This window comes from Scyliorhinus canicula, chromosome 2 (genome assembly GCF_902713615.1).
Source record: "Scyliorhinus canicula chromosome 2, sScyCan1.1, whole genome shotgun sequence".
In the NCBI taxonomy this organism is placed as follows: Eukaryota; Metazoa; Chordata; class Chondrichthyes; order Carcharhiniformes; family Scyliorhinidae; genus Scyliorhinus; species Scyliorhinus canicula.
The window spans coordinates 95,574,435-95,589,227 of NC_052147.1; the positions used below are offsets into that span (position 1 = coordinate 95,574,435).

The 14,793-nt window shown below is 44.5% G+C and overlaps 1 protein-coding gene across 2 annotated transcripts in view; it reads right to left on the minus strand.

The window, feature by feature from the left end:
* Positions 1 to 14,793, minus strand: part of knl1 (kinetochore scaffold 1) — a 169,122-nt gene that overhangs the window by 69,127 nt on the left and 85,202 nt on the right. For both annotated transcript variants that reach the window (XM_038783552.1, XM_038783561.1), the window contains 2 exons: positions 7,867 to 7,925; positions 6,749 to 6,847 (listed from right to left, as the gene is read on the minus strand). In XM_038783552.1, coding sequence (XP_038639480.1) covers positions 6,749 to 6,847; positions 7,867 to 7,925 — 158 coding nt within the window. The remainder of the gene's footprint in view (positions 1 to 6,748; positions 6,848 to 7,866; positions 7,926 to 14,793) is intronic.

Consider the following 14,793-nt stretch of genomic DNA (forward strand, 5'->3'; position numbering starts at 1 on the left):
ATGTGTAAATTGGCTGCTATGCTCCTGAATTGTACACTTAATAAGTAAGTAAAAGTAAAGTCGCCATAGTCCCATGTGACATAGGCTGCTTCCCCCTGTGGGGGTGGGGGAAAGAGAGGGAGAAAGAAAACTGACTGGTGGTAATTTAACCTGAGAATCACCACACCTCAGGCGAGGGATAAGGTTGAAAAGGCTGCTTTCCCCTTTGAGGGGGAGAGCTGATTTATGGTGATTTAATCTGAGGATCACCACACCTTAGGCGAGGGACATGATTCAAAAGGCTGGCCTGCATGATCTGGAAATTGAACCTGCACTGTTGGCCTCGCTCTGTATCAAGAACTAGCTGTCCAGCCAACTGTGCTAAACCGGCCACTTCATTGGTTGTAAAGCTCTTTGGGACAGCTTGAGGTTGTAAAAGACACAAAGATACTTATTTCCATTTAAACTGCAAAGAGATCCAACAATAAAATTATAGCTTTACATTTTCCAATCTTGGATTGTGATGTTTGTGAGCTGTGTAACACTGGTGATAACAGGTCTACCTGTAATTTCAATAAATGAATTAAGAATGTCATGCAAGTACACTTTCTCCAACAGTAATTGTTATTAATACAAGACTAATCATTAGGTTGTCCATTAGGTTTCTTTAAAAAAAAAGCCCAGTTTTCTTGAATCTGACATGACGTGGAAATGTAATATATTATACAATTTTGTGCCCTTAATAAAATATTTTACAAATACAATTTGAGGAGAGTTTGGAGCATCATCTAGAAGCTGCAACAAACTGGTTACTGCTTTGAAATACTTGATCCCAATCAGTGCTGCTGTACATCAAGAAATCACCAGGTTTGCACATGGGAACAATGGACACGAAGGGCACGATTGAGTGGCTCCGTTGCGCTCAAGCGAGAGCACAATGTGGCCTCAACATCCCAGTGAAGCCTCCTATGGGCCTCCTGGCAGCCTCCACGCCTTGTGAGATATACCCAAGTCTCGTGGGGTGTCAAAATCGGAACTCCGCCCAAAAGGGGCGAGACCAAACAGCACTCGCTAAAGTAGATCTTAAACCTACTTAAGGCCTACCTACCTGGGATCTACTGTCCTCCTTTGATCTTCTGGCCTCCTCAGGGAGGCTAGAGCCAGGTGCCAACCAGTACTGAGACCCGAGGAGTTCGAGTGCAAGCAAGCATCCAGCAGAGGGCAGCAGAGCAGAGCTACCGATTGGCTGTTCCGGGAAGATTTGCATACGTGCAGTGCGTCAGCCTAATTTGAAGGTGTACCTGCGAAAGAGACCCGAGGTGTTCGAGTGCAAGCAATCATCCAGCAGAGGGCAGCAGAGCAGAGCTACTGATTGGCTGTTCCGGGGAGATTTGCATACATGCAATGCGGTCAGTCTAATTTGAAGGTGTACCTGCGAAAGAGACCCGAGGAGTTCGAGTGCAAGCAAGCATCCAGCAGAGGGGAGCAGAGCTACTGATTGGCTGTTCTGGGGAGATTTGCATAGGTGCAGTGTGGTCAGCCTAATTTGAAGGTGGTTTGTGAAGAGGCTGTTGTCAATTGACAATTAAACCTGAAACACTTCCTCAGTGTTTCCCTCCCTACCCCCTCCTCTAACCAAAAAAAAAACAACCGTGGTTGTCGGGAAGGTAAGTTTATCTTTTAAAAAACTTACCTTGAAGGGTGACATCACAGCAAAGCAGTGACCTGATCGGCTGGCAAGGAAAGTGCTCCAATTAGCAGTTGCTGGGAGAAATTTAACCCTTCGTGTGTTGGTGAGTATTGTGATTGGTAAGTAAAATCTTTATTCATTTCACTTATTAATTATTTGATACTATATTTGTAATCAGTTAAGGTAAAGGGTAAAAATGGCAGGAGATCCCAGACACGTGTTATGCTCCTCGTGCGCAATGTGGGAGTTCAGGGACGCGGCCGATGCCCCTGACGTCTTCGTGTGCGGGAAGTGTGTCCAGCTGCAGCTCCTGTTAGACCGCATGACGGCTCTGGAGCTGCGGATGGACTCACTTTGGAGCATCCGCGATGCTGAGGAGGTCGTGGATAGCACGTTCAGTGAGTTCGTCACACCGCAGATTAGGATTGGTGACGGAGACAGGGAATGGGTGACCAAAAGGCAGAGAAAGAGCAGGAAGGCAGTGCAGGTGTCCCCTGCGGTCATCTCCCTCCAAAACAGGTATACCGTTTTGGATACTGTTGGGGGAGATGACTCACCAGGGGAAAGCAGTAGTAGCCAGGCTCATGGCACCGTGGCTAGCTCTGCTGCACAGAAGGGCGGGAAAAAGACTGGCAGGGCTATAGTCATAGGGGATTCAATTGTAAGGGGAGTAGACAAGCGTTTCTGTGGTCGAAAACGAGACTCCCGAATGGTATGTTGCCTCCCGGGTGCTCGGGTCAGGGATGTCTCCGATCGGCTGCAGGACATACTGAAGGGGGAGGGTGAACAGCCAGTTGTCATGGTGCATATAGGCACCAACGATATAGGTAAAAAAAAGGGATGAGGTCCTACAATCAGAATTTAGGGAGTTAGGAGATAAGTTAAAAAGTAGGACCTCAAAAGGTAGTAATCTCAGGATTGCTACCAGTGCCACGGGACAGTCAGAGTAGAAATTAAAGAATAGTCAGAATGAATACGTGGCTTGAGAGATGGTGCAGGAGGGAGGGGTTCAGACTTTTGGGACATTGGAACCGGTTCTGGGGGCGGTGGGACCATTACAAACCGGATGGTCTACACCTGGGCAGGACTGGAACCAATGTCCTCAGGGGTGCTTTTGCTAACACTGTTGGGGAGATTTTAAACTAATGTGGCGGGAGGATGGGAACCAGATTAGGAAGTTAGAGGTCAGTAAAGAAGTAGCAACTAAAGCCAGTAAGGTACGAGACAATAAACTCAATGTGACTAAGGGGAAGAGTAGACAGGGAAGAGATGATGAACGCAAAGGTGGTCTGAGGTGCATTTGTTTTAATGCGAGAAGTGTAGCAGGTAAGGCAGATGAACTTAGGGGCTTGGATCAGTACCTGGGAATATGATGCTATTGGTATTACTGAGACTTGGTTGAGGGAAGGGCAGGACTGGCAACTGAATATCCCAGGGTATAGATGCTTCAGGAGGGATAGAGAGGGAGGTAGAAGGGGTGGAGGAGTTGCATTACTCATCAAAGATGATATCACAGCTGTGATTAAGGAGGGCACGATGGAGGATTCGAGCACTGAGGCAATATGGGTGGAGCTGAGAAATAGGAAGGATGCAGTAACATTTTTGGGACTTTACTACAGGCCTCCCAAAAGCGAGCATGAAGTAGAGGTACAAATATGCAGACAGATTATAGGAAAATGTAGGAGCAATAGGGTGGTTGTGATGGGAGATTTTAACTTCCCCAACATTGAATGGGATTTGTGTAGTGTTGGAGGCGTAGATGGAGCAGAGTTTGTAAGGAGCATCCAGGAGAGTTTTTTAGAGCAGTACGTAAATAGTCCAAGTCGGGAAGGGGCCATACTGGACCTGGTATTGGGGAATGATCCCGGCCAGGTGGTTGATGTTTCAGTCGGTGATTACTTTGGGAATAGCGATCACAATTCCGTAAGTTTTAGAATACTCATGGACAAGGACAAGAGGGGTCCGAAAGGAAGAGTACTAAATTGGGGAAAGGCAGAGTACAACAAAATTCGGCAGGAGCTAGGGAATGTGGATTGGGAGCAGCTGTTTAAGGGTAAATCCACATTTGAAATGTGGAAGTCTTTTAAGGAAAGGTTGATTAGAGTGCAGGACAGACATGTTCCTGTGAAAATGAAAGATAGAAATGGCAAGATTAGGGAACCATGGATGACGGGTGAAATTGTGAGACTAGCTAAGATGAAAAAGGAAGCATACATAGGATCGAAGCAACTCAAAACTGATGAAGCTTTGGAGGAATATCGGGAAAGTAGGACAAATCTCAAACGTGCAATAAAGAGGGCTAAAAGGGGTCATGAAATATCTTTGGCTAACAGGGTTAAGGAAAATCCCAAAGCATTTTATTCGTATGTAAGGAGCAAGAGGGTAACTAGAGAAAGGATTGGCCCACTCAAAGACAAAAGAGGGAACTTATGCGTGGAGTCAAAGGAAATGGGTGAGATTCTTAATGAGTACTTTGCATCGGTATTCACAAAGGAGGGGGACAAGACGGATGTTGAGGCTAGGGATGGATGTTTAAATACTCTCGGTCAATTTGTCATACGGAAGGTGGAAGTTTTGGGTATTCTAAAAGACATTAAGGTGGACAAGTCTCCAGGACCGGATGGGATCTATCCCAGGTTACTGAGGGAAGCGAGGGTCGAAATAGCTGGGGCCTTAACAGATATCTTTGCAGCATCCTTGAACATGGGTGAGGTCCCGGAGGACTGGAGAATTGTTAATGTTGTCCCTTTGTTTAAGAAGGGTAGCAGGGATAATCCAGGGAATTATAGACCTGTGAGCTTGACGTCAGTGGTAGGCACACTGTTGGAGAAGATACTGAGGGATAGGATCTATTCACATATGGAAGCAAATAGACTTATCAGTGATAGCAGCATGGTTTTGTGCAGGGAAAGTCATGCCTTACAAACCTAATAGAATTCTTTGAGGAAGTGACAAAGTTAATTGATGAGAGAAGGGCTGTAGATGTCATATACATGGACTTTAGTAAGGCGTTTGATAAGGTTTCCCATGGCAGGTTGATGGAAAAAGTGAAGTCGTATGGGGTTCAGGGTGTACTAGCTAGATGGATAAAGAACTGGCTGGGTAACAGGAGACAGAGAGTAGTGGTGGAAGGGAGTGTCTCAAAATGGAGAAGGGTGACTAGTGGTGTTCCACAGGGATCCGTGCTCGGACCACTGATGTTTGTGATCTACATAAATGACCTGGAGGAAGGTATAGGTGGTCTGATTAGCAAGTTTGCAGACGATACTAAGATTGGTGGAGTTGCAGATAGCGAGGAGGACTGTCAGAGAATACAACAAAATATAGATAGATTGGAGAGTTGGGCAGAGAAATGGCAGATGGAGTTCAATCCAGGCAAATGCGAGGTGATGCATTTTGGAAGATCAAATTCAAGAACGGACTATATGGTCAATGGAAGGGTCTTGGGGAAAATTGATGTGCAGAGAGATCTGGGAGTTCAGGTCCATTGTACCCTGAAGGTGGCAACGCAGGTTGATAGAGTGGTCAAGAAGGCATACAGCATACTTGCCTTCATCGGACGGGGTATCGAGTACAAGAGTTGGCAGGTCATGTTACAGTTGTATAGGACTTTGGTTCGGCCACATTTAGAATACTGCGTGCAGTTCTGGTCGCCACATTACCAGAAGGATGTGGATACTTTGGAGAGGGTGCAGAGGAGGTTCACCAGGATGTTGCCTGGTATGGAGGGTGCTAGCTATGAAGAAAGGTTGAGTAGATTAGGATTGTTTTCGTTGGAAAGACGGAGGTTGAGGGGGGGACCTGATTGAGGTCTACAAAATTATGAAAGGTATGGACAGGGTGGATAGCAACAAGCTTTTCCCAAGAGTGGGGGTGTCAGTTACAAGGGGTCACGATTTCAAGGTGAGAGGGGGAAAGTTTAAGGGAGATGTGCGTGGAAAGTTTTTTGCGCAGAGGGTGGTGGGTGCCTGGAACGCTTTACCAGCGGAGGTGGTAGAGGCGGGCACGATAGCATCATTTAAGAGGCATCTAGACAGGTATATGAACGGGCGGCAACAGAGGGAAGTAGACCTTGGAAAATAGGAGACAGGTTTAGATAAAGGATCTGGATCAGCGCAGGCTGGGAGGGCCGAAGGGACTGTTCCTGTGCTGTAATTTTCTTTGTTCTTTGTACTGGTCCACAAGAACATGAACCAGGTATAACTCTACCCGGCAGACTCCGGGACCATCGGAGGCCCCTGGGTGGTCAGGGATAGGTGCATGGTGGCCCCATGGCCCTCCCCCTGGAATGCGGGCACCTTGGCACTGCCCAGCTGGCACTTCGGCACTGCCACCCCAGTACTGCCAGTGCCCAAGTGGTACAGCTACGTTGCCAGTAGCACTTCCATGCTATATAAACGCAGCAAGTGGTCTGAGCATGGCGAAGGCAGCATAATCGTGGTTTTATAAAGACTATTGGATTGGCCAAAAATATTAGAGGAAATGCAGGGCTATGTGGGAAGGGTGTGGGAGTAAGACGAGTCGAGTTGCTCTTGCAGAAAATCAGTATGACACTTTGGGACGAATGGTCTCCTATGCTGTAACAATTCCAAGATTTTACACAAAGTACGTTATTTAGAAATCTGTGCACCTATTGTCGATTTTCATTTGTCTGATTAGCAATCCAAACATCTAGATTTCATTTTTATTGTTTATTAAAAAGTTGGGCACACAGATAATGCTCAATTTCAGCCCTCACTAGCTAATGGAAAACCACAAGACGGATGTTTACATTTCAGGCAAGCAACTTGGCTACTCTTTCAAACCTTGGAAATAACAGAACTGTAGAAATCTTGCAATATATTTGTCAATTTAAGCTGCAGCTGAATTTCAAACTTATGTACTGTGATGCATTTAAAAAGGGACAGCCACAAGTCAAAGTACGCAAAAATACATTTAAAAGATTTAAAATACACACACGAAAAAAACCCATCTCATTGGTTGGCATTTTCATGCCGATACCCAGCTTGAGGAGGCTTTTCAGTATGCTATTGAATGTAAAGAATTCGAGAGTTTGGATATCTGTAGCTACATTCTTACATTAACTTGTAGCTCACTCTGGCGAGATTTTTGTGCATGGGTTTGAACTTTCAGGAGTTTGAAAAATTCTCGAACTGTAATCTGGCCATCCATCAATTTCTGCAAAACAAATTCTTAAGTCAGCTTATATAGAATCACAATGCAAGGTACTCTACATGTAAATACATAACACATCCAGTCATCATAGAAAATAGTACCTTCCCCAAAGCACTTAAATATCAAAGGAATGTAATGGTTAAGTACCGAATTTCGATTGTTCATATTTGCAACCAAATTACACATGGCCCCATTCTGTAGATCATGTTGCAACATTTAAGTTTGTTCTTATAGTCCATTAAACTACACTAAGTTATAAAGTGCACATCATTATTATGCTTTGTAGTGTACCCATAAAATATATGAAGTAGCATATTATTGTTAAATAGGTATATAGTTTGAAACTTTCTGCATAAGCAAACTTTTGCGAACATTCAAATTAGGAGGAGTTGGCCACGTGACCGTTTGAGCTTGCTCCATCATTCAACCTCCCGCACACCCCAGTAACCTTTCAGCCCCTTGCTCATCAAGAATCTATCTCCCTCTGCCTTAAAAATATTCAAAGGCTCTGCTTCCACTGCCTTTTAAGGAATGGAGTTTCAAAGACTCTCAATACTCGGGGAAAAAAATTCTCCTAATTTCTGTCTAAATAAAAGGGGCTGTTCACTTAAAACAGTGACCCCTAGTTCTAAATTATCCCACAAGAGTTAACACCCCTCCACATCCACCCTGTCAAGACCCTTCAAGATCATAAAAGTTTAAATCAAGTCACCTCTTACTCGAAACTCCAATGGATAGAAGCTTAGCTTGTCCAACCTTTCCTCCCAAGACAACGGTCCCATACGTAAACCTCCCCCGAATTGCTTCTTATGCATTTACATCCTTCTTTGAGATCAATACTGTTCACAGTACCCAAAATGTGGTCTTACCAGTGCCCTGGACAACCGAAGCACAACCTCCCTACATTTTAAACATGCATGTAAACACAGGAATTGACACAGTAGGCCAATAATCATATCAAATTTCCTTCCCAGACCACAAAATTGTAAACCATGAAGTAAACAAAATTAAAATGACGATACCTCATGCAACTCAGACTCTTCAATAATCACTAAGGATGTATTCAGGTTACATTTTGGAGCTAAAAAAAGATAAAATTGCACAGAGAAGTTCAATGTTCATTCAATACTACTATCCCATCACTAGTTTACAAGGCCTCCTAATTTCATCATTGCACCCCAACCCATTGTCAAATTAACTGCATGCAGTGATGACACAATGGTTTTAGTACCCTCTGCTGGTAGAATCAATCCAATCGTTTTAGAAGTAAAAAGTGTTCTAAATATACAAGATAGATTGTAAACTCAGACTTTTGCTAGTCTTATCAAAGCTACAGTCATGGATGCATTGCATCACTGAGGCAAAAATGATTTTACGTGGATTTAAATATTAAATGTTGAATTTCAGCAGTGGTACCTGATGTGTTGGGTAAACTGGGTCTATGTGGACTGCGTTTGATGCAGTGTAGAGAGAGAGACAGGCGTCCAACACTTGATGAGATGCAACACTATTTAATTTAACATCTAACTATATTACATGCTTAACTGTGGGTTGACACTATGCTGACTTGACTGGAGACCTGGGGCTCGCCTGACCAAACTAACTGACTACCGCATGGTGTTTGCATTGGCTGCTGCTCACGAGCTCTGACTGTCTCAGAGGCTGGATCCCGAGAGAGTGGGAAAACTGGTGCCCTCTGGCTTTATAGTGGTCGTGTCCTGTCTGGTGATTGGCTGCTGTGTTCTGTGTGCTCACTGGTCATCCTGTGTGTCAATCACTGCCTGTCTGCACTCCATCATGTACATGGATGTATATTATGACAGCGCCAACAAAACAAATTAGATTTTTTTTAAAAATGAGAATATATTCAAGTGTCTCAAAACCAGCAACTTCAGGACCAATTCCATACCAGGTTTTGGATGTTGCTCGGTTTCGGGTCAGGCAGTTTGGCTGGCCGGGTATGTACTGTTGAGCACATGTTTTTCAAGTAAGGATTACAAAGGGCAGTTTTGAGAGAAACAGAAACAATGCTGCAAGATAAACCAAGGACATTTTTTGGAGCTGCTTTAGATCCGTTCGTGTTACTTTGAAACAAGAGCTCCGTTTCTGCATGTAAATAAGGTTGCCGATGGTCTTCAGTGAAGTGTGGTGATGGAGTGGGAGCAGCTCCAAGAAATCTCCCATACAGTTAAACAAAACGAGAGGAGGGTAAGTCAGGTGAAGGCTGCTTGAAAACAAGTCTGTTTTTTTTTTTGCAGAGCCGATTTCACTCATTTGGATATTGGCACAACAGAGTAAGGGTTCAGTGGGGGGGGGGGGGGAGGGGGGGGGGGGAAGGAATAGTCTAGTGATGAAATGCAGCATTATGCACATAACAGGTAATTAAGCTAGGGTAGAGGACAGAATCAGTAGGTGTTGAAAGCAAAACTGTACAAATCGTCAGAATTTTCCGACCAATCTCGCCGGCAGATCTTCCGGTCGCGCCAATGGTGAACCCCGCGTAGAACGGGAAACCTCTGACAGCAGCCGACTGCTGGCTAATGGCATGCCCACTTTGTTGCCACAAAACAAGCAGTGGAGGGGTGGAAAACCTGGCCCAATGCATTTCAACTGAAGTTCTTGAACACACTGGTATTCCAAAGCTCAATTGTATGATATTGAAGGATAAATGCTTATTCATGCAAAACGTGCGCAACTTATCTGTCTTTACCTTCTTCTTGATCGAACCTGTTAGCAACTATAAAGTTTTTTAAATGATCCATTCTTCCAAAAACAAAAGCAATTCCTCTTTATCTACCTCTGCAAACACAACGTTTCTTTAGACTGAGCCAGCGTAAGTGTGGGGTGCCTTGCAGTACTTGATTCTGAGAATTGACAAACAGCAGGTCCAACAATCTTCAGCTGCCTCATTAAATGACCTACTTTCCATCATAACGTCAGAAATTGAGGATGTTCACTGATGATTGCATAATGATCAGCACCATTTGAGACTCCTCAGATACTTAAGCAGTCCATGTAAAGATGCAGCACTACCTGGACAATGCCCAGGCTTGGGCTGACAAGTGGCAAGTAGCATTCATGCTAAGTTCCAACAAGAGAGAATCGAAACATCATTCCTTGACATTCAATGGTATTACCATTGCTGCATCCCCAATATGATGCAACCATTCAATATTTGTTGATGTAACATTTGTCAATGTACTCTGTCGATTATTCTTTTTGTCTATGTATGTACTGTCTACATTCCCTTGGCTGCAGTAAAATACTTTAAAAATAAAAAAATAAAAATTTAGAGTACCCAATTAATTTTTTCCAATTGAGGGGCAATTTAGCGTGTTCAATCCACCTAGCCTGCACATCTTTGGGTTGTGGGGGCGAAACCCAGCAAACACGGGGAGAATGTGCAAATTCCACATGGACAGTGACCTGGAGACGGGGATCGAACCTGGGACCTCAGCGCTGTGAGCAGCAATGCTAACCACTGCGTCACCATGCCGCCCAGAAAAATACTTTTCACTGTAGTTCAGTACATGTGACAATAAATCAATCAAACAACATCCTGGGAGTTTCAATTGACCAGAGACTGAACTGAGCTTGCCACATAAATGCTGTGGCTACAAGGGCAGGCCAGAGGCTAGGAATCCTGTGGTTCTTGGGTAACTCACCTTCTGATTCCCCAAAATCTGCCCACAAGCTACAAAGCAGGAGTGTGGCAGAATACTCTCCCCTTGCCTAGATTAGTGCAGTTTCAACAACAACAAAGAAGCTTGACACAATCCAGGACAAAGCAGTCTGCTTGATTGGAACCCCATCCACAAACATACACTTTCTCCACCACTGACATTTAGTAGCAGCAGAGAGTGTACCATCTACAAGATACACTGTAGGAACTCATCAAGGCTTCTGAGGCAGCACTTTCCAAACCTACAATCATTACCATCTAGAAGGACAAGGGCAGTAGATACATGGGAACACCATCATCAGGGGGTTCTGCTCCAAGCCACTCACCATCCTGACTTGGAAATGTATTGCTGTTCCTTCATTGTTGCTAGGTCAAATTCCTGGAATTCACTCCCTAACAATTTGGTGGGTGTACCAACAAGTGATTCAAGGAGGCAACTCACCACCACCTTCTCAAGGGCCATTAGGGATGGGCAATTATTGCTGGCCTGGCCAACCAGCAAAGCCCACCTTCCTGGAAATAAAAAGGAGCACTGCAGTTTCTTTTACCTGGCGAAATAGGATACAATACACAAGGCAATCAGTCACAAGCTACAATGGAACAGCAGGAGGTTATTCAGTTCCTCAAGATGGGTTGGTCATTCAATTAGGTCATGGATGACTTAATCTCAACTTCATATTCAATGACACCCATCAATCTTAGTTTTAAAAAGTTTGAGGAACCTCTTTCCAGATTTATTCCACTATTTGAATGAACAAGTGTTCCCTGATGCCATGTCAGGGAATGGCCCATGAACATTTTTAAGATTATGCCCACTTGCTCTAAATTTCCTCAACCGAGAAAGTATTCCCCATTAATTCTGTGGGATAATCAGTTTATTTTAAACCCTTGCATCTTCTATTCAACTTATCCTTATAACTGACTCCTTTAGAGCAGTGCATCTCAAACTATCTGATGTGGCATACCGGCAGTTTTTTTTTTTCCCAATGTGCCAGGGACCGGTGAGCGAAACAAGCCCATCCAGGATTACTGTCTCTTTCTTTTCTGGAAACACTCCAAGTACCGGCAGACGATGGCTCGTGTACCGGCACCGGTACACGTACCACACTTTGAGAAGCACTGCTTTAGAGTATATAGCATCCTAATAGATTAAATTCCATTTTAATTTTGGATTGGATTTGTTTTGTTACATGTACAGTGAAAAATATTGTTCTGCGAACAATCCAGACAGATCATTCCATACATGAAAAAGCATAGGACATAGATATATATATCTCCTGCCCGATGGAAGAAGTTGGAAGAGTAAATAACCCGGGTGGGAGGGGTCTTTGATTATGCTGCCCGCTTTCCCAAAGCGGTGGGAGATGTAGACAGAGTCAATGGATGGGAAGCGGGTTCACATGATGGACTGGGCTATGTTCACGACTCTGTAGTTTCTTACGGTCATCGACCGAGTAGTTGCCAAACCAGGCTGTGATGCAGCCAGACAGGATGCTTTCTATGGTGCATCTGTAAAACTTGGTCAGAGTTAATGTGGACATGCCGAATTTTTAGTTTCCTGAGAAAGTATAAGCGCTATTGTTCTTTTGTGTCGACGTGGGTGGACCAGGACAGATTGTTGGTGGTGTGTATACCTAGGACCTAGCGGTCAACTGACTCCATCGCGGCATCATTGATGCAGACAGAGGTGTGTACGATACTTTGCTTCCTGAAGTCAATGACCAGTTCTTTAGTTTTGCTGATATTGAGGAAGCGATTGTTGTTGTTACACCAGTCCACTAGGTTCTCCATCTCCCTCCTGTACTCTGACTCATCGTTGTTTGAGATCCGACTACCTACAGTCATCAGCAAACTTGCAGATGGAGTTGGAGCCAAAGACGTTGACCGAGTACGGTCATGAAAGTTGCCACCGAGGCAGGCTTTGAAAGAGTTCAGATGGAGTGTTCCCAACAGAAGAAAAGTTGCTTCCCAAACACAAGTATTGTGTAAGTGGAACGAGAGCTCCATGTTTATTTAAAGTGGTGTTTAATGGGAACTAGTGTGATAAGGTTGAGAAACTGCATGCAATCTGCTGGTGATGGGGCTTTTCACAATAACTTAATTAAAGCCTACTTGTGACAATAAGCAATTATTATTATTATTATTGGTGTTGAAGTTTGAAAGTTAATTTTTTTTCTTTCATTTCAATAAAGTTAGTTTATAAAATAACCACACCCTATTTCTCATATTATCACACCTGGAAAGAATCGATTTTTTCACACCATTTTATCAAAGTAATGGCTCTGGTTCTGCCTCTTAGCCACTGTTGAGTGCTTACCAGGTGTCTGTAACAACCGGCACTTTGGGGATTGCATTCCAGGGTCTGGTCTGTTCTCTGCATGGAAATGATAAACCAGTAGTCTATATCACAGGTTCAGACAGTAAAAACTGCTTTTTTGTGACCTGTGAAACTTCTGAATTGTTTATTCAGTAAACCGGAAACAGATGTCTTCCACTTCTTGAAACCATAGTCGAAGACAACTATGAAAATTCACGGAAGTATAAAGTATAATTGCTTCAAAACATTCTCATACTGTTCTGGAGAAGAGTACTTTGAAATAAATTGGTATCAACAGAGAACCAGGAACAAGTGGGTGCAGCAATATGAAAACTGGTTTTAAAAGACTTCCTAATACAATCCACATTAACACGTTGTACCTGGAAGGCCTGACAGGAGATAAAGTTGAATAACTTGATTTCCAGCCCTGACTACCACACCACTTTCTCCAACAGCAACCAGTACATGTTGCAGAACGAAGCTGCTATTCTTCATGCATGATCATCATCAGGCTATTCACAGAAGATATGATCATCAGATATGAATGATCCAATAACTATAGTTACATGATTTTGTTCTGGACAGGTCTGTGGGGGTCAAATCAGCCGACACTGACCTATACAAAAAATCCAGGTACGACCTCCACAAAGCCGTGCGAGATGCCAAGAGAGAATATCAAACCAAGCTAGAGTCACAGACTCTCGGCGGTTGTGGCAAGGACTAAACACAACGGGCTACAAAGTGAAGCCGAGCAGCATCTCCGGCAGCAGCGCAAACCCTCCTCGATGAACTCAATGCATTCTATGCTCGGTTCGAGCAGGAAACCAACAATCCGCTGTCGAGTGCCCCAGCAGCCCATAACTCACCCATACCCATCATCACAGCTTCCAAAGTCAGATTGGCCTTCCTGAAAGTGAACGCTTGGAAGGCGACGGATGGGCTCCCTGGTCGTGCACTCAGAGCCTGCGCCGACCAGCTGGCAGAGGTGTTCGAGGACATGTTTAACCTGTCCCTACTCCGCTCCATGGTCCCCACCTGCTTCAAGACGACCACCACCATACCGGTGCCAAAGAAGAACCAGGCAACGTGCCTCAAATGACTACTGTCCGGTGGCCCGGACTTCAGTCATAACGAAGTGCTTCGAGAGGTTGGTCATGAACCGCATCACCTCCATAGTCCCAGAACGCTTGATCCACTGCAATTCGTCTACCGCCGCTATCAGTCCACAGCAGATGCCATTTCCCTGGCCCTACACTCATCCCTAGAGCATCGCGACAACAAAAACTCCTACATCAGACTCCTATTTATTGGCTTCAACACCATAATCCTGATGATATGACCACAGTGGGCCGGATCTCGAATAACGACAAGTCAGAATACAGGAGGGAGATAGAGAACCTTGTGGAGTGGTGCAGCGACAACAAACTCTCCCTCAATGCCAGCAAAACTAAAGAGCTGGTCATTGACTTCAGGAAGCAAAGTACTGTACACACCCGTCAGCATCAACGGGACCGAGGTGGAGATGGTTAGCAGTTTCAAATCCCTAGGGGTGTACATCTCCAAAAATCTGTCCTGGTCCACCCACGGCAAGAAAACACAACAGCGTCTATACGTCCTCAGGAAACTAAGGAAATTCAGCATGCCCATATTAACTCTTACCAACTTTTACAGCTGCACCATAGAAAGCACCCTATCTGGCTGCATGACAGCCTGGTATTGCAACTGCTCGGCCCAGGACCGCAAGTAACTTCAGAGTCGTGAACACAGTCCAGTCCATCACACGAACCTGCCTCCCATCCATTGACTCCATCTACACCTCTCACTGCCTGGGGAAAGTGGGCAGCATAATCAAAGACCCCTCCCACCCAGCTTACTCACTATTTCAACTTCTTCTATCGGGCAGGAAATACAAAGTTTGAGAACACGCACGAACAGACTCAAAAACAGCTT